Source organism: Myxocyprinus asiaticus, chromosome 15, assembly GCF_019703515.2.
Source record: "Myxocyprinus asiaticus isolate MX2 ecotype Aquarium Trade chromosome 15, UBuf_Myxa_2, whole genome shotgun sequence".
Taxonomy (NCBI): domain Eukaryota; kingdom Metazoa; phylum Chordata; class Actinopteri; order Cypriniformes; family Catostomidae; genus Myxocyprinus; species Myxocyprinus asiaticus.
Genome location: NC_059358.1, coordinates 18,765,751 through 18,789,357, shown reverse-complemented (window position 1 = coordinate 18,789,357; position 23,607 = coordinate 18,765,751). Strand labels below are relative to the sequence as shown.

General features: G+C 38.2%; 1 protein-coding gene across 10 annotated transcripts; it reads right to left on the bottom strand.

Moving 5' to 3' along the window:
• Window positions 1–191: 191 nt before the first annotated feature.
• LOC127452817 (PHD finger protein 20-like protein 1) lies at window positions 192–21,622 on the bottom strand. Of its 10 annotated transcripts, none has more exons than XM_051718567.1 (24): window positions 21,498–21,622; window positions 20,379–20,524; window positions 19,920–20,088; window positions 15,931–16,026; window positions 15,206–15,290; window positions 14,563–14,651; window positions 13,918–14,089; window positions 13,186–13,320; window positions 12,189–12,253; window positions 11,869–12,097; window positions 11,539–11,673; window positions 8,700–8,882; window positions 8,443–8,502; window positions 7,970–8,278; window positions 7,677–7,862; window positions 7,532–7,591; window positions 7,346–7,447; window positions 7,123–7,266; window positions 4,919–5,103; window positions 3,489–3,588; window positions 3,143–3,338; window positions 2,602–2,857; window positions 2,064–2,229; window positions 192–1,547 (listed from the first exon to the last, which is right to left on the bottom strand). In XM_051718567.1, the coding sequence occupies exons 2-24, from the start codon at window positions 20,459–20,461 to the stop codon at window positions 1,405–1,407; spliced, it is 3,348 nt and encodes a 1,115-aa protein (XP_051574527.1). In that variant the 5' UTR covers window positions 20,462–20,524; window positions 21,498–21,622; the 3' UTR covers window positions 192–1,404. The 10 variants fall into 10 exon arrangements, with proteins under 10 accessions (XP_051574527.1, XP_051574530.1, XP_051574532.1 ...); XM_051718570.1 differs by having other exon boundaries at window positions 7,532–7,588; XM_051718572.1 differs by having other exon boundaries at window positions 7,988–8,278.
• Between the last annotated feature and the right edge of the window lie 1,985 nt (window positions 21,623–23,607).

The window sequence follows — 23,607 nt, the reverse complement described above, 5'->3', positions numbered from 1 at the left end:
GCAGCTTCTCAAAACCCCTTTCAACTGCAGGTAAGCATTACCCATGGTTAATTAATTTTAGTACATGTTGCTGCCCTTTTACTTTAAAGAATAATAAAAGGTAATGCAGCCTGAAAGTTTTCAATAATAAAGGCAGTTAAATTTGTGCTCTTTCTGTAAATAATTCATATATAAATTAATTCTATGCTATCTGCTTTTAAAAACTCCAAAGAGTGAGATTTATTTAAAAATGTATCACATACACAAAATGTAGAGAATATTTTAATGAAGTTGTACATACAGATACTTACATCAGGTCTTTAAATAAACTCTTTAATGTACAGCTGGTATCTCATCAAAAGAAACTTCAAGTTTTAAATCTAAATCTAAAACACTTCTTTACAGTTTAATAGAAACTGAGATTAAACAGGCATTTTCAAATATTGTCCTCGTATGCCTTAGTTTTTGTGTTGTTTTCCTTACTGTTATAAAAACTGTATATACATCCCCCCCAAAAAAAAACAAAACAAAAACTGAACTAAAGGGTTCCATTGTTATATGCATTTACATCCATTTTAGGATTAGCTTACTCAACGGTAGCAACTCACAAAGTATCAACATGATAAACAGACCTTGGTGAGAAGAGTCCCCTATCTTTGGACTAACTGGATAACCTGCTGTTAGAGAAGCTAGTCTTGTCACTCACTACAACATCCATCAAGACTGTAGAGAAACATGCGAAAGCAAGTATTAGACATGAATTGTATGAAAACTACTTGTGTTTGTCTAATAAAAGTCTGTTGGAATTGTGAACCTTTAGTACCAGTGAATCAGACTGCAAATGAACCTAAACCAGGCCTAAAACGTACCATCCATTTAAAAAACATTTAACAAAATTGTATGTGTCTGAAAAAACAGACCACAGTGGTGTTTTTTTTTTTTTTTTTTTTGGCACTATTGGGGCCATTCACCTTTTGAATGGGAGAAGCCTTTATGATTCAATTTTTACACCAAAACTGTACTCTTAAATAACTTGCTATGAGTGTGATGCAATCTCTTCAGTCCTTACATGTAAAATAATTCATTTGCCATAGTGACCTCTTCATATTTCGGTGGAAAAACTAATCAGATATGTGGTTATTTTTAGACTCGGCATGTATGCACCGGCATCTTCCTGTTCCACACCTTCACAAATTGTGAATGTTCCTTTATCTCATACTTTGTGGTGACAAGCATTGTAAAATAGTCCATTGCCAAGCACATAATTTTCCTCTTTTGTTCTCTTCCAAGTCCAGCGTTACTCACACATCTTCTGAATATGAGCATTATTTTGAATGCACCTCCTCAAACATGTAGAGCATGTGTGTGTAGAAACACGAGATGGTGTTAGAAGCACAGGCAACACACTCTAATGTGTGTGTTGTATCACACAGAGCAGAGGGTGCTCATCTGCTGTACTTTTCCCAGGTCCGTCAGAAGTTGTTTGATTCGGCACTTGAGCTGTGGAAGTCGGGCCAAGGGATCAGGAGGCTCCAATTCACCCGTGAAGTCCAACCAACTCTCCAGCACTTCATACACAAACACAGACAGGGGAGAAGACAGAGTTCAAGAATGAAACTTTATCACCTACTAAATTATCAAATAAAAATACTGTGTGTCTCTAAAGATGTGGATCTCATGTGACTGTTCTAGAGTAGCCATGACAAAATGAAATAATGGGGTCTCTCAAATGTTCTCTGTTGACACTGACAGTTTTCAGAGCAGTTAAACATTTTTTATTTTTTTTTTGGGGTGGGCAGCTTATGCCATTTTACTGATACCAAAAGATATGAGATGACAGGAAATGGGGAGAAGGTGAAATACGGGACACAATAAAAGAAGGTGAAATACGGGACACAATATGGGTCAGATTTGACCCTGCATCTTCCACAAGCACCATGGCTCAAAATGTCTAGAACCATGGCTCCAACAGATGCAAGTTTTCTAAAGAAATAACAAACATTGCCAAGCTCTATTCAGGAAAACACATTCATCAAACATGTCAATGTAATGACATGCAACCATTCTAGAAACCACCACCCTACCATCAAGCTCTTTCTCGATGAGGTCCATGCGGCCTGAGAGCTGGTTCTGAATGTCTTCTATGTGTGTAAGCAGGTTCATCTGCCACTGCAGGCAGTTCCTGGCCTGTTCCATGGACCCCAGGTTGCTGTCATTTCCACAGCTAGACAGTGCAATGGCACTGCTTACCTACAAAAAACAATCACATAATTCATTCCAAACTCTCTGTATCCACTGAGATAATTAATTTTATAATTTATAATAATTTTATTTATCACACATTATACATTTGCACATATACAGTGACATTTTTTTCACATATCCCAGCTAAGCTGGGGTCAGAGTGCAGGGTCAGCCATGATACGGCGCCCCTGGAGCAGATAGGGTCAAAGGCCTTGCTCAAGGGCCCAACAGTGGCATCTTGGCAGTGCTGGGCTTGAACCCCCAACCTTCTGATCAGTAACCCAGAGCCTTAACCGTTGAGCCACCACTGCTCACTAACTGTAACACTAACTATACTGATACTAACCCAGATTTGATAGAGATTTGTTCTTTGTTTACCTCTTCTTCATTTATATTAAATGGTGTGGTGTGCAAGGCTGTTTGGGTCCCCTGCTCATCCCTTTGAGTGTGTTCAAGGCTTGTTCCGGGAGGTTTCTGGTAGCTGTGCTCGCTAGTGATATAGGTTTCAGGGTTTGAGTCCTGGTTGAGGTGCTCTTTGAAATGTAAGCAGTCTGGAATGCCCCCCATAGGCTGGTCTTCATCAGAGTTCACCCAAGACCGAGCCCATAAGTGCAAACTTGGGTTATGTTTGTTCCTGAGAAAACATGAGATGTCTGTTTTGCATTATTCTTGCATCTTTCCTCTACAGTTGCCAATTCAAAGTTTAAATTTAAAGTCTGACAGCACTGGAAACCATAAAACACAATTGAAAGCACAACCATTGCTACACAAATCAGAAGTTATATTAAAAAAGTGAGGTGAAAGGCAAGATTTTTTTTTTTCATAATGTCACCTCAAGGGGTATGTATGAAGAGGGAAAGACCTGTTGGTGGAATATTCAAAATTTGGTACGCCTTTGGAAGGGCTTGGTTGTTCTTACTGTAAGATGTCCATCTTGAGCTGAAGGCCATGGAGCAGGTTTTTAACACTGTAAACATCAGCCAGAAGCTGGTGAGTGGAAACAATCTTCTTGGCATTCTGATGCGAGTAGTTCTCTGTGAGGAAGGATAGCCCATACATGTGGCCCTTTTGGAGCCAGTCTTTATCATGACGGTATTTAGCACTCCACCTCTGACCTGTGAAAAATACAAAAAAAATGTCAGCCTGGTAACAACATTGGAGCAAAAATATATTGCACTGAAGGGATTTCGGTAACAGGCATCAGACATCCATGCATTAGGAAGCATAAAGATGAAGGTCAAACCATGAAAGATGGATAAATGTACCTGGAGGGTCTCTGCAGATGTAACAGATGTATTGTTCGGGGATGCTGTCCTCCAAAAGTCCCATACACACACTGTGCTGCCAGCACATACACTCCTCACACTAGGGGTAAAAAAAGAGCTGTGTATCAGAATCTATTATACACAATACTGCACTTCAGAACAAAAAGATATAGACACTGGAAAGCAACTCTGATTGATGCAGACTGAGGAAGTAGTAATGTGGCTTAAGATGTCTCCTGCATGAGAAAGCTTCTGTACAGACAGAATAAAAATGAATGTAAAGATGGAGTAGGCGATTCCTGTGAAAGAGCGTTGATATTTGAACTCAACAGTCAGTCAAACACACCCCTCCCTTCAGTGCTCCTTCAGAAGCTCCGCCCCCCAAATTCATACATACGCATTGCCAAGGCAATGACATTAACAACTGGGCTAGCTGACCAAAAGACAAATATTGTGGAATCCGGTGCATCTGCTGTCCGAGGGTAAGTTAGCCTCAATAAGTGGAAGCAATTTTTAATCGCTATGAAAATTCAGGTGGCAAAAAGTGTGACAATAACCCTGTGAATAGGTGTGGAAGCAAAATACTTATCTTAGCCAAAGTCTAAGCCGAGGACAAACTTAGCCAATGTGTCGATAACATTATCGCTAGTAACTCAAATTAATCCCACTGTCCTAGCAAACTTGTGTTTTTAGGCCGTCGTGGCTATAAAAACCTTTGCAAATATCGTATGGACAAATACCATGATATAGAGCGAAAACAACACAGCAAGTAATGTAAATAACGTTAGCTAGGTAGTTGGTTAGCAAACTGTTGCTACAGTTGCTGTTATGTGTAACATAGCAAAACTAAAGTTACCCACCTATCTAGCAGAAACAGAGCAACCTCCACATCTGTCTTCAGGCCTTTCAGCTGTCGCAGGTCTGTCCACCATCGGAAAGCCTCTCTGATGTTTATGCAGCTCCTAGCCCTTGCCTGATCATACCCCTTCTTTTTCATTTTAAATTCATCTGACCTTTTTCTCTTGGGCTGTTTCTCAGCCATCTCTCCTGCTTAGAGTTTAGCAAGTTAGCATTAGCCAGATTTACCATCCCTCTTCTTCTTCTAATGAATTTCCCTCTCGGTCACTGCCCCATTTCCCCCATCTCCCCTCCCCTTCAACCCCCATCCTGTGCACGAGCACGAACCACCCCCTGTTGCTGGTTGGCTGAAATAGTGTTGTGTGGATCAGTCCAATCCACTTTGCTTATTTTCCCATTTACAGAGCCAGGGTTGTATACAAACACCAGATTTATTTTTCCGCGCACACACAGAACGGAAAGCTAGCGGACCGTGAAGAGATATTTGCAGAATTTGACAAAGTATATTGGATTAAAATGATTTACTCCACCTTTAAGAGTACTTTAAGTGTCATTGCGAAGAATAACCCTACCTGAATCATGAAGCCGTTTTCTTCATCCATCTCACAGATACAGCGGACAATCTCATCATCACCATCATCATCCTCATCCTGGAAGTCCTCCATGGCGATAGAGTCTAAATCCTGGTTATACTCATCTCCACTGAACAGCAAACTCTCAGTGGTCGAGTCCTCCAGGAAGTCAATGTCTGACAGGTCTGAGATAGGAGAAGGAAACCACTATAGTATATGAGGTGAGGATCAGACATCAATGCTAAACTTTTATTTACTAAAACATATTTATTACTGATTGTCACTGCAGTATTTATGGTTAATTAAATGATTATGACGACTTAAAGGTGCTGTAAGGAAATTTTTTATGAAATGACATGTAGAAAACATCCCTATTACCTGTTAGATTTCACTGAAATAGGTGTCATGACATATCACACCTGCCTCTGTGAAAACCCTAGGCTCAACAGCGGGGTTTAAAAAAAGTCAGCGGGCCACAGTCAGATCCTTTGTTTAGCCAATCACAAGATTTTTTTTGCCTGTCATTCATTATGCACATTCACAGGACAGCCCATATATGCTTGAATAATTGCCGATATGGTGTCCTGCTTCCACATTTGGAGTTGCCTGATTACAGGCCTGGCTGATAATCTGAGCCAATATTCATCATTTCTATTATTATTGAAATCGTTATTTTGTCTGGTCTGATTGCCGATATATTTTAAAATACGCTCCGTTGGCTCTGATGCCACCTCTCTCTGAAATGTCACTGCTTGTAGTCTGGCTCAATGTGCCACCCACAGTATTAACGGATTGGTTATATGTCACGAGTAAATGGCCAATAAACACTGTACTCCAAATTCGTGGGGGAAAGGTGGGAAAGAGAAAACAGCAAGAGAAAGATAAATCACTGAGAGGACAAGCTGTTTTCAAAGTTAAGAATGCAGATACTGAAGGTGGTCACCAATTAGTGGACCGTGGTCAGGACCCCAGATCTGTTCCATCTGGGCCGCAACACATCATGACAACGGTTGCCCCATCTCACCGTTTCTATACTTTAGGTTAGCAGCGCGACAAAACGGAGCTGTGTACACAGCAAGCGCTCTGGGGCGTAGATAGTACTGATCTTTCAGCGCTATATCTTTGAATATTTTCCTCTAGCACCAGTGGCGGCTCTGGGGGGGCGGGGGGGAGTTTGACAGAAGCCTGCCTCCCATCAGATGACATAACACTCGAGCACCCCACCCCACACTTAAATCAAATGAAAATATAATAAATTTTTAACATAAGTGTATTATTTTTTTATCAAATAAAGTGCTTATATACAGAACCTCACAGCACAAACCAAAATACAACATTGGATGAATATATTGTGTCAAATAAAGTGCTGCATAACAGAATTCACAGATGTAAGATAATGCTCCAGTATAATATAATTACTACTGATTTATTAGTAGTAGTATTACAGTGAATATTACATAACTTTACAGTAGTGATATATTTCTGTCATACTTCCTATAAATGTAGCTTTTATTTTGACTGAGCTTTTATTTTGAAGTGTTTCTGTGTTGTTTTGACCAAGGAGCTCTGAGGTTATGACGGCAGATTCCCTCTCTGGAAAAGCCTGTCGTTACGTGATTCCAAGTGATTATTACAACTGCAAAAGGCTGCTATATAATGAAATAAGTATGCACTCTCAATGTGCCTCGCGCTACAACGTGAATTTGCACTCCGTTTACTGTCATCTGCTACAAACAGTGTGTGTGACGCTCATGATGGTGTTTTCCCTGTATGAGCCTTGGAGGAGCCTTAAAAGGTATGAGCAGCCGGCGTCAGCACAACACTGTCTCCACACATTCACAAGCGCTCAATTTGAATTGCATACAAACTATATATTTATCTAATTAAATCACAGCTTTTGAGGTTAATCTCACTAGGACATGATGTGATTTTAGTTAGTAGGCTGAATGTTTAAGTAATGACATTCATACGTCAGATGAAATTGTTTTTTGGTATAGGAGCATTTTTATGAGTACAAGTACCAGTACATGAGCATGGTATCGGGACATCCCTAGTCACTAGTATGTCTGTGCGCGCGCGTCTTTGGAGTGCAGGTTTTGGAAAGAGGGGGCGTGGCTAATTCAGTGGCTGATCTGGTGGAAGTTCCAGAACGGCTAAACTCGCTCACAGCACCTTTAATCATATTGAGAGGACTGCTGACTCACTCTCCCCAGTAAGGTCGACAGACAGTATGGCACGAGGGTATTGGAAGGTGCTGTGCTTTGAAAAGGCACTGGAGGAAGAATGATGTAGCGGGGAAGACTGTCTATCCAGGTAAGCCAATGACATCTCTTCCAGGTCTGAATAACCTGAGCACACAGTTGAGAAAACAATCACCATCTCAATTCATTGGAGCAAATACACAAGGGACCAGAAAAAAGAACTTACAGTGTTGTTTCGATTTCTTCTTCTTTTTTTTCTTTTTCTTCTGTTTAATTCTGAAAAGGTCCTTCTCTTTTCTGTCCCGCCTGTCTTTATCTCTCTTTTTCGCTATGGAAGAGAAAGAAATTCAAGATATGGCAACTTTCTGGTTAAGGAAATGGAACTTTGAGAAAACACGTTCATTAAACTCACCAAACAACTGACATTTTTCCTCTAGTTTGAATTTTCGCTCTGTCTTTATACATAGTCCTGCTGAGAACATAAACCATTAGAGCAGGTAAAGTACAATGTAAGGTTACTCCATCCACCATCTTTCCAATCAGCAGAATTAACTCACCTGCATCTAGGTGCTTGTCCTTCTTGAGAAACCTGTCATGGTGGTTATCAAAGGGTGGAGGTGGTAGAGACACCTCTGTACTGTCTGAACTGATAGAGGCAGAAGAACGTTTCTTTTTACAAAACTTAGGAGGCCGCACATAGCCAGTGCTGTCCATTTGAAGCATGAAGCCCTGAGACGACAGAGCTGAAATGCAACATAGAAGAGCACTCTGTAATTCTGTTTGTGTAACAAGTTGCTCAAAATTTCACAGCCATTTGATTGAAATTATTCTGATAAAAGCACAAACATACATCCATAGGGAAACCTACAGGAAGAAGTGGAGACGGTCCTGCGTCTCTTGTTTTCTGGGGTATCGGACAGGGTGCTTGTAGGCATGGAAGCAGATGTGGCCCTGGTGCGGCCCATCCTCTCTGGTGAGCAGACCTTGCCATCCATTTCCTTTTCTGTGTTATGATAGTACTTCAGGTGATAGTCCAGCAGCTTTGCTTTCCGGAATGCTTTAGAGCAGCCAGGGACTTTACACTTAAATTTATTATGGTCCAGATCTATTAGAGACTCATTGGGAGCAGTGGGGTCATCAGACTTCTTGGTATTTATAACTGAGGAAGGAAGAGAAGAAAAAGCTTGCACATTCATTTTATATAAAGATATTGATGCTTGTAGCTTCAAAAGACATGTAGATGGCACAAAAAAAAAATTATTTTGTCAATTTTAAAATGCAACATCTGAATCAGGTGAATGGAAGACAGGCAACGATTCATACTTGGCTCTCTGGTATGTTTGTTGGTTTTAGGCATCCTGGAAGGAAGTTTCTGACCAGCAGCTGGACATAAAATAAAATTAAATAGAATTTAAATAAACATTAGTTAAAAATCTGCTGTTGATACAGTATTTTGCTATCCTGGTAAGTGTTATGTACTTTATGTTGGTAACTTGGTATGTTTACTGAATCAACTAAACCCAAAAGGGTCCTTCATGGAAAAGCTTCACATCGTTAGTATGGTTACACAATCAACATACCTATCACTATAGAAGGAGAGTTCTCTCCAAGTGCTGTTTGATTACTAGGCAACATGTCAGTCATCTTGTCCTTCTCAGCGATTGGTGAATGAGCACTGCCAGCGGGTGGGGCTGATGATGTGCTTCCTGAAACTGGCTTTTGTGAAGAAGCTTCTGTTTTGACTGCAGTGCAGCAGTCTTCATCTAAAGTGAGCATTTTAACATGTCTGATTCAAATTTGATAGGACAGGGATAGAGACCAGAAAACTGACCTATTATTAAGCAAACTCAAAAAGGAGGTTGACTTAAATACTTTATAAAACATATGAAAGATTTGAGCAAATTTGGAACATCAGATTGCATTTCCAGCTTATGAAACCCTTGGTTTTATTCTAAATTGCACTAATGCAAACCCTTTTACCCAGGATGGTAGTGTTTGTGGCTCTATATTAATACCAGAATATACAAACCATGTTTACAGAGAGGATTCAGGCTGGCCTGAGTCCACTTTCTGCCCAAAATATTATGCCCAGTAAAAAAAAACAAAAAAAAACAATACGATGCTATAATTGTATAAAACAAAATTATATACTGTTGCTAATGAAAATATGCAGTATGTACACTACTGGTCAAAAGTTTTGAAACACTTATTCTTTATTATATATATATATATACAGGTGCATCTCAATAAATTAGAATGTCGTGGAAAAGTTCATTTATTTCAGTAATTCAACTCAAATTGTGAAACTCGTGTATTAAATAAATTCAATGCACACAGACTGAAGTAGTTTAAGTCTTTGGTTCTTTTAATTGTGATGATTTTGGCTCACATTTAACAAAAACCCACCAATTCACTATCTCAAAAAATTAGAATACATCATAAGACCAACAAAAAAAACATTTTTAGTGAATTGTTGGCCTTCTGGAAAGTATGTTCATTTACTGTATATGTACTCAATACTTGGTAGGGGCTCCTTTTTGCTTTAATTACTGCCTCAATTCAGCGTGGCATGGAGGTGATCAGTTTGTGGCACTGCTGAGGTGGTATGGAAGCCCAGGTTTCTTTGACAGTGGCCTTCAGCTCATCTGCATTTTTTGGTCTCTTGTTTCTCATTTTCCTCTTGACAATACCCCATAGATTCTCTATGGGGTTCAGGTCTGGTGAGTTTGCTGGCCAGTCAAGCACATCAACACCATGGTCATTTAACCAACTTTTGGTGCTTTTGGCAGTGTGGGCAGGTGCCAAATCCTGCTGGAAAATGAAATCAGCATCTTTAAAAAGCTGGTCAGCAGAAGGAAGCATGAAGTGCTCCAAAATTTCTTGGTAAATGGGTGCAGTGACTTTGGTTTTCAAAAAACACAATGGACCAACACCAGCAGATGACATTGTACCTCAAATCATCACAGACTGTGGAAACTTAACACTGGACTTCAAGCAACTTGGGCTATGAGCTTCTCCACCCTTCCTCCAGACTCTAGGACCTTGGTTTCCAAATGAAATACAAAACTTGCTCTCATCTGAAAAGAGGACTTTGGACCACTGGGCAACAGTCCAGTTCTTCTTCTCCTTAGCCCAGGTAAGATGCCTCTGACGTTGTCTGTGGTTCAGGAGTGGCTTAACAAGAGGAATACGACAACTGTAGTGTCTGTGTGTGGTGGCTCTTGATGCCTTGACCCCAGCCTCAGTCCATTCCTTGTGAAGTTCACCCAAATTCTTGAATCGATTTTGCTGGACAATCGTAAGGCTGCGGTTCTCTCGGTTGGTTGTGCATCTTTTTCTTCCACACTTTTTCCTTCCACTCAACTTTCTGTTAACATGCTTGGATACAGCACTCTGTGAACAGCCAGCTTCTTTGGCAATGAATGTTTGTGGCTCACCCTCCTTGTGAAGGGTGTCAATGATTGTCTTCTGGACAACTGTCAGATCAGCAGTCTTCCCCATGATTGTGTAGCCTAGTGAACCAAACTGAGAGACCATTTTGAAGGCTCAGGAAACCTTTGCAGGTGTTTTGAGTTGATTAGCTGATTGGCATGTCACCATATTCTAATTTTTTGAGATAGTGAATTGGTGGGTTTTTGTTAAATGTGAGCCAAAATCATCACAATTAAAAGAACCAAAGACTTAAACTACTTCAGTCTGTGTGCATTGAATTTATTTAATACACGAGTTTCACAATTTGAGTTGAATTACTGAAATAAATGAACTTTTCCACGACATTCTAATTTATTGAGATGCACCTGTATATATATATATATATATTTTTTTTTCTTCACATTTTAGAATAATAGTAAAGTCATCAAAACTATGGAATAACATAAATGGAACTATGGGAATTATGTTGTGACTAAACAAAATCCAAAATAAATCAAAACTGTTTTAGCATCTTCAAAGTAGTCACCCTTTGCCTAGAATTTGCAGACATGTACTCTTGATATTTTCTCAACTTCTTGAGGTATCACCCTGGGATGCTTTTTAAACAGTATTGAAGGAATTCCCATCTATGTTGGGCACTTATTGGCTGCTTTTCTTTATTATTTGGTCCAAGTCATCGATTTCAAAAACTTTTTTTTTTAATTAAATTGTAGTTTTATAATGAAATAAATTAATATGTTGGCACAATTATATTTTTGTCTACAAAACTAATTTCAAACATTAAAGCATATGCCCTCAGATCAAAAGATTTTTAAGATCATGAGAAACATTTTAGTCAAGTGTTTCAAAAGTTTTGAACAGTAGTGTATGCATCTAACTTCCCTGAGTATGAAGTGCTCTACTACTGCCACAAAGTTTCAAAACAAAGACTGAACATAGAAAAAAAACCTGAAGCAAAACTCCACTTATGTAAGCTTGTGTCCTCACTAGTTTTCTGAGAGCTGTCTGTGGGTGGAGGGTGGGAGATGGAATCCCTCATGTGCGGTGAGTTAGGGGAGGTCTGGTCAGAGCTTGTCACTAAACGCTGAGATCGTCTCCTTCTCTGGGGGGAGTTGAGAGGGGCTACACAAAGACAGACATATTTCTGTAACATGTGTTTTATATTACATAGATATCTTTAGATTTACAGTATATGAATATGAAATATCTTCATATGTTTTACAAGTTTAATTATAACTTCACTTCTGCTGACGGCTCCAAACACATTCAAACCATACAAACACTTAACAGAGATTATCTAAACCCCAGGTGACCCACCAGTGTGTGCGCTGTCTGGGAGGGTTTGTGTCGAGCTGGGTGAAGGACTGGGTTCAGGAGCTGTGGTTATGTTCTGACTGCTGGAAGTGGACTCTCCCGAGTCATGCTTAAACCTCCTGGAGCGAGACTTGCACGGGGAAGGAGCAGGAGTAGAAAGGGGTGCTGGGGCTCTCTGGTCACTGGCAGACTGGGGTCTCTCCTCTGCTAGACTAGCTTCTCCTGACATTTTCTGAGGAGTGGAAAGGTAAAGAAGACACAGTTTACTAGGCGATGTGCTAATAATCACGACATTAATCATGGTATGTCAGTTTCATCTGTACCTGCTGTGTGGTCACTGGAAGCTCTTTTGGCTCCGTTTTGCTTTCAGACTCAGTGTCAGGACATCCTGGATGATTAGAAAAGAAAAATGCACACAAAACATTAGAATCGATGTCACAGTATATTGGAAATATAACAGGCATGATGACTCAAGATCAGTGCTATTAAACTGTGGTGCTCAAATGGTTTTGCTTCAACACAGAGATTTTACATTGGACAAGTGGCGAGCCAACACAGTACCAAAATTGCTTATTGTACAAAAGCAAATAAAAACGTCTTTTCAAAACAAATATGGATGTATTACTATTACAATGATCTGCAATGCAATGGTTTTTAGGGAAGTAGGCTTGCCAAAAAATCTGTTAAGTGTTGGCTTCTGCCTAATTCAGTTAGCTTCTCCTAACTGAATGATAAATTTGGACAAAAATACAGTAGCTTGATTGGACACAATCTAATTATCTAGATCAAAGAGGATCGAAGAAAGACAAATGGGCTGTTCACATCAAACATGACCTTGTGCTACAAAAAAGCTAGACGCAGCGCAGAATGCAGAAGACTAGGCATTGCCTAAGTGGCATGTGAAGGAAGGTTTGCACAAAAAACACTGTTGATCAACTGGATCCCAGTGTTCTTCTATGATGACCATTTACTTAAAGGCAAGATATTTTCATTATTGCTATTCGCCTATTTATCATCCAACTGCATAAAGATAAGCACCCAAGAGTAAATGAGGTTGTACTTTGTGTATTATAACAATTTCAATGAGTCGTCAATAACATCAGTCACTGGGTCATAGGATGGGTCGATCTGTTCTATTTATGTGCAACATATCCTATGAAAACCAAATATAAATCAATCAATAATAATAATAATAGAATACATTTGATATCTATTGATAAATATAGTCTCTCAAATCCGACCCTGTTAGTAACCCATTTCTTGTCATAAAATTTAGAAACACACCCTTGCTGTGAGTAGTTACATTTTGCCAACGCTTACCTGTCCCTTTGCTAAGGCGAGTCCTTTTCCTGCTACACATGTTGCCTTGTCTTTTGCTTCTCCTCTTCATCGCAGTAGATTCAACATCCTTAGCAGCTGGTTTACTGTCCTCTTCTTCTGACTCCAGGTCTGCTGCTTAAAGCAAGAAACAGACACATGATTAATATGGCTCACAAAGTTATGAAACTGCTCAAGGTGGACATTGTGCTGATTTAAGTAATGATTTAAGAGAAGTCTTCAACCACTTGATTAAATGTACAGGTTAATGTAGGAAATTGTAACTCAATACAGATCAGTAGGCAAGAACATCACCACGTAAGACAGACCTGTCCAGAAACTAAAATTCATCAAGCAGGCGCAAAGGAACAGTTTCTGTGTCAGTTTAACTTTCTAGATTGCTGAAGATTCATAACTGCCTCAAGACTTTTGTTAGAAGCAAAAGTATGTGCGACGTGCTACACTTTCTAGATTTTTGTAAAGATTTGCTGGAAGACCTGCACTCTATCAGTGACCCCAATAAAAGATATACAGTAAATGCAAACACAGGGCTGTCCATCAACATATTGAGAAAAATGTGAATACAGGGATTTAATGCCTTTTGTTATAAGCAGTTCTACTTACAGGGAGGGCAGCACCAATACAGAAGATACTCCCAATTCCTTATCCATTAATCTTCTGGGGAGTTTTTTCTGCTTAAAAGGAAAGAGCAAAAAATCCTAACAAATCAATTACCGAGTTTCTCTGATTCAGAATCCTCATCCTCCTCGTTATCAAGCTCTTCATCCGACCGCTGTTCCTTCCTGTCCTCTCTGTCCTTGTTGCTGTTGGCGCTTGTGCGAGGCCGGCTCCCTCCTTTACTCTTAGCTGCAGCTGTGGCTGCCTTCACCAGAGCAATCCAGTCCTGCTTGAACAATAACAATACACTATCAGTCACAACTGACAATGATTGGACACAAACAAACAGCTGGCCATGGCTAGCATGCAAAAAATAGCTTTTCAAGCTATTATTAATGTAGTAAAGGGAACTGAGGAGGTAGAATAAAGTGATTTGGCATCCCTGGGCTGCCTGACTGGCATCAAGCAACTGTAAGCTGTGTGGACCAGCTGCTTGTGTCTTCAAATATTATTCAGGATTGACCCCATGCATTTTACCTTCTGAAAGAGAGGAAGAGGTCAAGGTGCCATACTTAAATATACACTCAACTCTATAGCATGTTAAGATTTGATTGCTGCAGGTCATACAATAGTTACAATGCTGTGTAGCAATGCATGTCTAGAACATTCTATGGAACTTCAGACAGCCTATCTGATAAATAAAAGGAACAGAAGTGGACCCTGTAAAGTCTCTGAGACTCAGAAAACCCTTGAAAAACTTACTTGTCCTTTTGCATCTTCAGGCATGGACTTGATATGGATTCTTTTCACACAGCGTATGACTCCATCATAAAACTGTACAGTGTAAGTGCCTACAGCAAAAATAAATAAATAACAAAAATATACAGCAAATCATCTCCACCAAATTTTATTATTTGAATTATATTCTGTAATCAGAATTTTTTTTGATGGATTTGTGTTTTGTTTTTAAGATGAAGGATGTTTGTATTTTTTTTTTTTTTTTTACTTCTACCTTTACCTCTGGAAATATGTCAAACTAACAGTGCACATTTTGACATTTTCTACTTCAGTTGCTATTATGTAGTTGTGTATGAATGCAGAGTTATTTTATATAGCAGCTCTGATTATTTTGAACAAGATTTTTTCAGGCTTCCAGCCAGATCTATGCTTTGGGTAAATGCAATCCTTTCCAATATAGTATTTGAGAAGAAAACTTTTCCTCATCTATTTGGAATAATCAATACAGTCACGCAGGCCAATCTGGTGTCAGATTAATTTAATCATATAATAAACTGTAACACCTCATCCTTCAACTCCATTTTTTCTTGTAAAATAGATACTAAACAGCAGAAGTATGCATAGAGGGCAGGCGTGGCTGAGGATTATGGTGCATGATGTATCATACCTTCCTTGTTGATACTTTCAATCTTGGCAGGGTAATAGCGGCAATCTGTCCATCGAGCAAGCACTTCCTCACCATCTCTCAATTCCTACAGGTGTGAAATAAACAAAACAGAAAAGCAATTAAGTATAATGAATAAGCTTTCATCAGTGATCAACAGTAAAAAAAAAAAAAAAAAAAAAAAGCTTATATTGAAGCTATGGCTGTGATCATAGAAGTGAATGGTTAGAGCAGAACAAACTGTGATGAACATGAGGCAAAACTCTGATTATTTCATTAAAAACCTATAAAGCTGATTACAGCAGTTAAACAACCCCAAAAATACAAATTAAAATCCAATTCAAGTACACCACATTAGAATAACTTCATTTACAGATTCTTAATTGTGTTATCAAACCATTGCATGGTTCGCATTACATTTCAATGATAGTTTTCTATTTTGTTTTCTTAAGATCTGTGTAGTACAAAGGAAAGCCATCTCTAAATAAGTGTAACAACACGGGACATAAGGTGTAATTGTAGAGCATGCAATAAAGGCTCTACAGACCGTGTTGTACACCTCTTTACAAAGGTTTCAAAATAAATACATTTTGAAAATGACTGGTTGGTTGATCCCCAACAGAACATTATAAGGTTTTGCCTATGTGGATAGGGAAAAAAACCAAACAATGATGAGACAACCAGTTAAGAGAGCCATATCAAGGTAGACAGGCAACTGAGGTATGTACTTGTCTCTGCTGGGATAAGTCTTTTTGGTCCTCTGTACTCTCTGAACTTCCAGGGAGCTCACGAAGGCGAGATGCTCTCATCTCGCTGAGTCTCTCCTGGCAGAAATGTTTGCAAGACAAGAATTAATCAATCATTCATCTCATTAACAAGTGGTTAACGAGATTTTCTTTTATTTCATTTGTGTGGCTGAAAACTTTATTTTACTAAACTGAAAAAGTTATACAAGCATCACTGGCAGCCAACAAAGTTCCCTGAATTTCTCATTCTAGTGAAGCCATCCTAGACATTTTAGACCAGTGTTTCTCAACCGGTGGGTCGCAGATAGCAGGGAAAGAACAATGCCATGGTTCTCCCATTGAAATTCTCTTCTGCGGCAGCCCAAGTGAAATTTACGGCTGCTGATGCAAATTTTATGATAATCTCACGCTCAGCTGAAGGCTTCACATCTGCACTGCGATATATTTTAGGTGGATTAATGCATTTGCGTGAGCGTAACAGAACCAGCTTGTGCTAGTGATCTGCTCTGCTGTCGCACGCGCGCGCAACAACCAGGCTTCCCTCGATTTTGCAAAGCGCAGACCTCAAAACTGATGTGACCACTGATATACAGTTGTGCTCAAAAGTTTGCATACCCTGGCAGAAACTGTGAAATTTTGGCATTGATTTTGAAAATATGACTGATCATGCAAAAAAAAAAAACTGTCTTTTATTTAAGGATAGTGATCATATGAAGACATTTATTATCACATAATTGTTTGACTCCTTTTTAAATCATAATGATAACAGAAATCACCCAAATGGCCCTGATCAAAAGTGTACATACCCTTGAATGTTTGGCCTTGTTACAGACACACAAGGTGACACACACAGGTTTAAATGGCAATTAAAGGTTAATTTCCCACACCTGTGGCTTTTTAAATTGCAATTAGTGTCTGTGTATAAAGTATGAGTTTGTTAGCTCTCACGTGGATGCACTGAGCAGGCTAGATACTGAGCCATGGGGAGCAGAAAAGAACTGTCAATAGACCTGCCTAACAAGGAAATGGAATTTTATAAAGATGGAAAAGGATATAAAAAGTTATCCAAAGCCTTGAAAATACCAGTCAGTACTGTTCAATCACTTATTAATAAGTGGAAAATTCGGGGATCTCTTGATACCAAGCCAAGGTCAGGTAGACTAAGAAAGATTTCAGCCACAACTGCCAGAAGAATTGTTCGGGATACAAAGAAAAACCCACAGGTAACCTCAGGAGAAATTCAGGCTGCTCTGGAAAAAGACGGTGTGGTTTTTTCTGGTATTTTCATATCCTTAAATAAAAGACAGTTTTTTTTTTTGCATGATCAGTCATATTTTCAAAATCAATGCCAAAATTTCACAATTTCTGCCAGGGTATGCAAACTTTTGAGCACAACAGTGTGTATATATATATATATATATATATATATATATATATATATATATATATATATATATATATATATATATAGAACTGGATCGCTGACACAACGGTAAACTGCCTGCAGGAGGTGAAGCCACCAGAAGTGTTTAACTGATATGCCCAAACTCTCATAGATCATCAATGACTGACAGGCGAAAACACCCCCGTTTCTCCATCTCTGACCTATAGATACAACAGCTGCAATTCGACCTCTAGTGACAATCATGTTTAATTTGCTCGTTATGGATAATATTCGTTACGATGGAGAAGATATACGTGGATTGTGAATCTCGTGATGTCAGAGCATTCACCTGCCCCAGTGTTCAGTCTAACAGTGCAGCACAACAATCACCAAAGGAAGCGACAAAATTGTCCACAAGTTGTAATGTAAGTAGGAAAAGCTGTAATATCTGCTTGTCTAGGGTGACAATACGTCCTTATCCCAGAAAGGGACTTTAAAAAAAGTCCGACTGGGATTTCTAAATAGCCTTAAATGCCTGGGATTTGCTTGTTTTCATGTTGAAGTGCTCCCTGTAGCTCCATTTAAACCTAGTGTATCAGTTTAATTTTAACCAGCTTTGCGTGTCTCCCTCTCTGCGTGCCCGTGAAAGAGGGAGAGAGCGCGTTCTTATTCAAGTGACCGCGAGAACAAGGCACTTTTTGATGAAAACAGAAAAACAAGTAACGCTGAACAAACACTTCAATGTTCACAATAAATAAGTCTGAAAATGTCTGTTTGTATCTTACCTCAGTTTCAGTGAACTTGTTTACATTCAGCTTATCTGTTCACCGATTAAGTTTGTTAGAGGTGGATACTGTTTGATACAGATAAACATAACTCGTTCAGGCTTTCAAGAAACAGGAAAAATTCCCGACATTAATAAATATTTACATGTGTTGGAAGTCTGCATTGTAGGGATGTACATGCAGATTTCAGATATAAAATCATGACTGAATGACTAATGTTTACTCGCTGAAATGAGATGATTTCCTATTAAGTCAATAGGGACACTGGAATGTTTGGGAATAGCAATATGGCGGCGCAGTGGCTTCACTGTTATAACATCATTAGCGATCCAGTTCTGTTTTATATAGACCTTATTCACGATAGCGCCATCTTTGATTTTTAATGGAAATTAAAACAAGGCTTTGAGGGATAGACTTACCATCTCTTCAATGGCACGAATGGAATAAAACTGTATAAAGCTCCTAGATCACATCTGATTTTCCACAACTCATGTTGTCTGGAGTTCTTTGTATACTGAATGTTCTTGTACAGACATTTTATCAATGTTTTGTACACTTGCTTATGTGATATTGCTTACAGATAATAATATTAATAATATAACCATTTAATATTATATTATTGCTACTATGAGTATTATTGTGACTGCTTTGAATATTACACTTTTATACAGTAGTAATATTTTTCTGTCGTAATGTCTTCAATTTCACGCAATCAGTTGAATAGCTCTCATTTCAGCGGGAATTTTATTTTGAAAGATCTTTGAAGTTCTTCCTGTTTGTGAAGGGTTCGTTATATCAAGCTTCCCACGATTCAGGAGCTGAAATCTCCAAGCTGCAACAGAGAAAGAGTTAATTTGAGAGTTCACAGCTGTTTATACACTCAACACACTAATCTGTGGCTCTGCAGAAGATGGATACTATTGGACACACTGCATGAAAATCAAGCATTAGTAGTGTGTGTTGCATTTGTGTGAGTGTTTGTGTGCGTGCCTGTGTGTGAAGGAGATGACAGGGCAGAGAGGCACCTCTTATTCATACTGTGGCATGTAGCGCATGTGACTGTATATTATTTCATTAAATGACACCCTTCTGCTGTTTAATCACACTTGGCCATATAGAGGCTTTTTTATTATTATTTTCAAATGGTCTTTGATTTCATCTCAAACCTCTCACATTACATTACGCTAATGGCAGCATATTTTAATATGGTACCGAAATTAAAAAGATGATGATATCATACCGTTTTAAATTTTTTGGTATCACGATATTTCGTTAGTACTGGTATACCGCGAATCCCTACTGTAAATATAAGGGCAAGTACATAAAGGGCTTTAAATTCTGGACCTCCAAAACTTGGGGACAAATTATTAAGTGTTCCTCCTGTGTTATATATGTTCTGTTGGAATTATGTTTGAAAATAGGAAATAAACTGGATAATAAATATAATCGGCTTATATAAATAGTCTCTTCAATTTTTAAAAGGGGGGGAGAGAAAACTTCTTGTATCTGTTGTTGACATCAACAACAAAATTTCACTTGATACATGCCCTTATACTTGAATGTATAACGTACGATGTAAGATAAAAGAAAATCCAACCCAGGATATATTAAATACAGGTTACGTTTTTTACTATGGTAGGTCACCACCTGATGTCCAGTGTAAAATCTGGGTCCCGAAGCAAAACCAGTTGAGAACCACTGTTTTAGACTATTTAGACTACAGACTACAAAGAAATACATCTTACATACTGTAATTATGTGTTCATTAACAGATCTGTATAAAGGAAGTACTGCAAACATACAGACATCTCTTCTTCTTTGACACCCTCTTTGCGGAGTGCTGGTCTCTCTAATGGCCGAAGTCTCTTGCTGTCCCAGAGAATCCATTCATCGTACCGATGACTCCAACGATCAAAATGCACAAGCATCTTTCCCTCATCATAATCAATCTTCTCAATTCGTGAAGGGTACCTGCAATCATTTAACATGAATTTTGGATGAATGAACAACTGGACCAAACACCACAACAAAAGCACTGAACATTCACAGAACATACGTATGCACTTTGATTAAGGTTCATTAAACAACTATCTTGAGGGCAATAAAGCGGCCACAGACACACTAATAAACATGAACAGATTCATCATGCGAGTATATAAAATTAGTGATATTCTAAAACCATTGGTTGTGTGACACAAATATGATAGCAGCAGTTATTGTAGCTTACATTTTATAAATGGTTTTTCAAAATAAATCTGTACCATTTCTGTAGGTAGTCTTGGGCCTCTACCCTGGCTCCAACTTCAAAAGCGATCCCCGGTCGATTTGGAGGTTTCTTGCTCATTTTGAGGGTGCTCTTCCCAGGTCTCTCTCAAGACACAAATGCACTCTCGTCCTGTGGACGCACCTATAAATGGAAATAAATGATAGACAAGTCAAATAACATGTGGAGGCAAATAATAATAAAAAAAAAAACTACAGGACCTGCATGGACAAGAATTGGACACACAGAACTTTATACTAACACAAACAGACTTTGTCTGTTTAATCATGCATTGCATTTGCATGGTCAGGATATGTAAATGTATCAAAAACATGTACAGCTGCATGTAAGATGAACCAGCTGGCAAGTTGTAGCTTAAACAAGGCATTTGGCTAACCCACAGTATTTTGGTACATTCAGCCAGCAAATTTAACATATGTTCTTAAAACTTGCACACTTGCCAGGAAGTAATACAGTCAACAACAAACAATAGCAAAGCAAATATATAAAAATATATTGAAAGGCTCGCAGGGTGGACAGTAGCTGACTGGCTAACTCCGCTAACCAGCTACTATACTCCACTTCTGGTAGCCTGGCACACTATTTAAAACGTTCTATTAAGATTTGGTTAGCCTCTAACGAAAACTGAAAGCCTCTAAAAGTACCAGACACGAAATTGAAAAATAAAAAGAAAGATAACATTAAAAATACAGGATAACTGACTCTTCACTGGATTATCATAGTACGCTAATGCTAAGTTCTGGAGAACGAGATTCTTCTCTTTTTTCTGCTGCTCATAAATAATTGCCACGTTTAAAAAAACTAAAAAAAAAAAAACTACGAAGATGGCGAATATAAATAAGACACCACAACGTTTAAAAAATCTCAAAGATAAAAAAACGTCACGCCAAACCTCTAAATGTCCAGTTAGCACAGTGGAGCTAGCCAACCAGCTAATGCTGTACCAGCTGACTAGCTAAACCGTTCCGAGGGGATAAAACTATTTTTCCAAAACAAAAAAAAAATGACAGGCCAGTTTAATTTTTTTTGGGAAGACGACTCGAAAAATGACAACTGCTTGTTGACATCCGCTATTCGAGTTACATGTGAGATTTACCTTAGCAAATTCATTGAGAGGTTAGCAATTAATTCCTATAGTGTTTTATGTTCATTCCAGCTCAGTTACTTTTACCCAAACTACACGAGCGCGCGCACGCACGCGACGCACAAACAAGAACGCGCTTCGCAGACTGACCAATCAGATGCTGTTGTATTGCTCTGCAGTGAGCAACACTTGGTAATACTGGGAGTAGGGAAATATTATACAACAAATCATTAGTATGTTGTATATATGGAATATCCACACTGTATGTGATTATATATATATATATATATATATATATATATATATATATATATATATATATATATATATATATATATATCATGATTATAGAACTATTCCTGGTTCAATACAAGTGAAGCTCTAAATTTCTATTGCACAGCAGTTTGTATTACAGTTTTTCACATTTCTTGAATCCTTCACCCATTTTCTCACAACTTTAAACACAAAACCAAATCTTGAAACTACATTCACAAAACCCCTAACTCTTCTGGCAAAATCAAACAATCGCCTCAAAACCATTTAATCTGTGCTCAAAATCAAACAATGCTTTCAGATCATACAAGCAAGTCAATATATAAACACTACAGAGCATTCAATAACACTATATCAGAAAATGGAGAACACAATCCCAGGCATTTTTTTTTTAATCGTATATAGTAAGCGCATTTTGCAATTACTGTCAAAAAAAGTATAGTTATCACAACTTACAGTAGTACAGTGAATATATATGGTATACTGTAAGCACTGCAATACAGCACTGAATGTCTGTATATTCAGCACTTGCATACTGTAAAAACAGAGTAGTCTAACTGCAAAACCCCAAAGAATGAGGTGTGTGTAAACGACGACAACTGTATTGTAGTTGTGCTTAACTTTTGCTGCCCGTGTTTACCGTTTTTCACAGTGCAGAATGTGTTTTAGTAACTGAGAATGTGTTGAGTTTTGCAAAAAGAGTGATTGATTCGACAAATGGGTTTAGGCCCCTGAGCATTTGGTTCAGAGAATGGGGTTTAGTGTTTAAGCAATTCAGAAAAACTGCACTAATCACAACTTAGTACAATGAATATATTGTTTACTGTAAGTACTGCAAGTAATACAGTATCGAATGTCTGTATATTCAGCACTTGCATACTGTAAAAATACAGTAGCCCAACTGCAAAACCCCAAAGAAGACTCTAAATGAAAAACACATTACAGTACACTCAAAAATGTTGTGCAACTGCAAAATCAGTCAATAAGAGATTAATTCTGCCTCAGCATCAAGTCTTTGTACTTCATGTATTTTGTACAATTGGTTTGATCACATCATTACAAACAAATGTGAACAATTTTGAGTTGTGTGTAAACGATGACAACTGTGTTGTAGTGTTTAACTTTTGCAACACAAGTGCATCACAGTGCGAAATGTGTTTTAGTGAGTGAGAATGTGTTTAGAGTTTTGCTAAAAGAGTGGATGAGATTTGCAAATGGTGTCTAACTACCTGAACTTGTTTAAGGTTTTGCCAAAAGAGTGATTGATTCGACAAATGGGTTTAGGTCACTGAGCATTTGGTTCAGAGAATGGGCTTTAGTGTTTTAGCAATTCAGAAAAACTGTAATGCAGAGTGTTAGGACTTACAAATGAAAGGAAGGATGCATTAATCTCTGTCATCCACATTTTAGCAACTTTATTTACAAATTGTAGCATTAAGGTTATTGGATTTAAAAACTAGGAAAGATATCAATATATCCTTTTTAAAATTGGGAAAAAATTTATATAACACATTAAAACAAAAATGATACATGGTTATTTAAGCAACATACAGTAAATATCACAATTTACAATGTACTGTCAAATTAATAAATTATGATCTATTCACAACATGCAACACATTTACATTGAAATTAATTTAATCTTCCATCATGCGGCCAGAAGCATCATGGCAGTTATCAAAGATAAGTTTGTAGTTCGTTCCTCCAGCCTTTACAAAATCAGACATGGTTTTGCTCCCACCAAAATGTTTCATCTCAACAATCTGTAAAAAAAAAAAAAAAAAAGACTAACTTTATAATTCTAAATTAATAAGATATTGAAGATACTGAGGGAAAGCATCAGGTATTA

Bases quoted from the DNA above. Each gene is read 5' to 3' on its own strand.
- LOC127452817 (XM_051718567.1), bottom strand. From the start codon at position 20,461: ATGAGCAAGAAACCTCCAAATCGACCGGGGATCGCTTTTGAAGTTGGA. The intron at 7,448-7,531 runs GTGAGTTTAATG...TCTCTTCCATAG, and splicing joins GGAAAAATGTCAGTTGTTTG to CGAAAAAGAGAGATAAAGAC. The intron at 3,339-3,488 runs GTACATTTATCC...TATTTTTCACAG, and splicing joins CATCTGCAGAGACCCTCCAG to GTCAGAGGTGGAGTGCTAAA.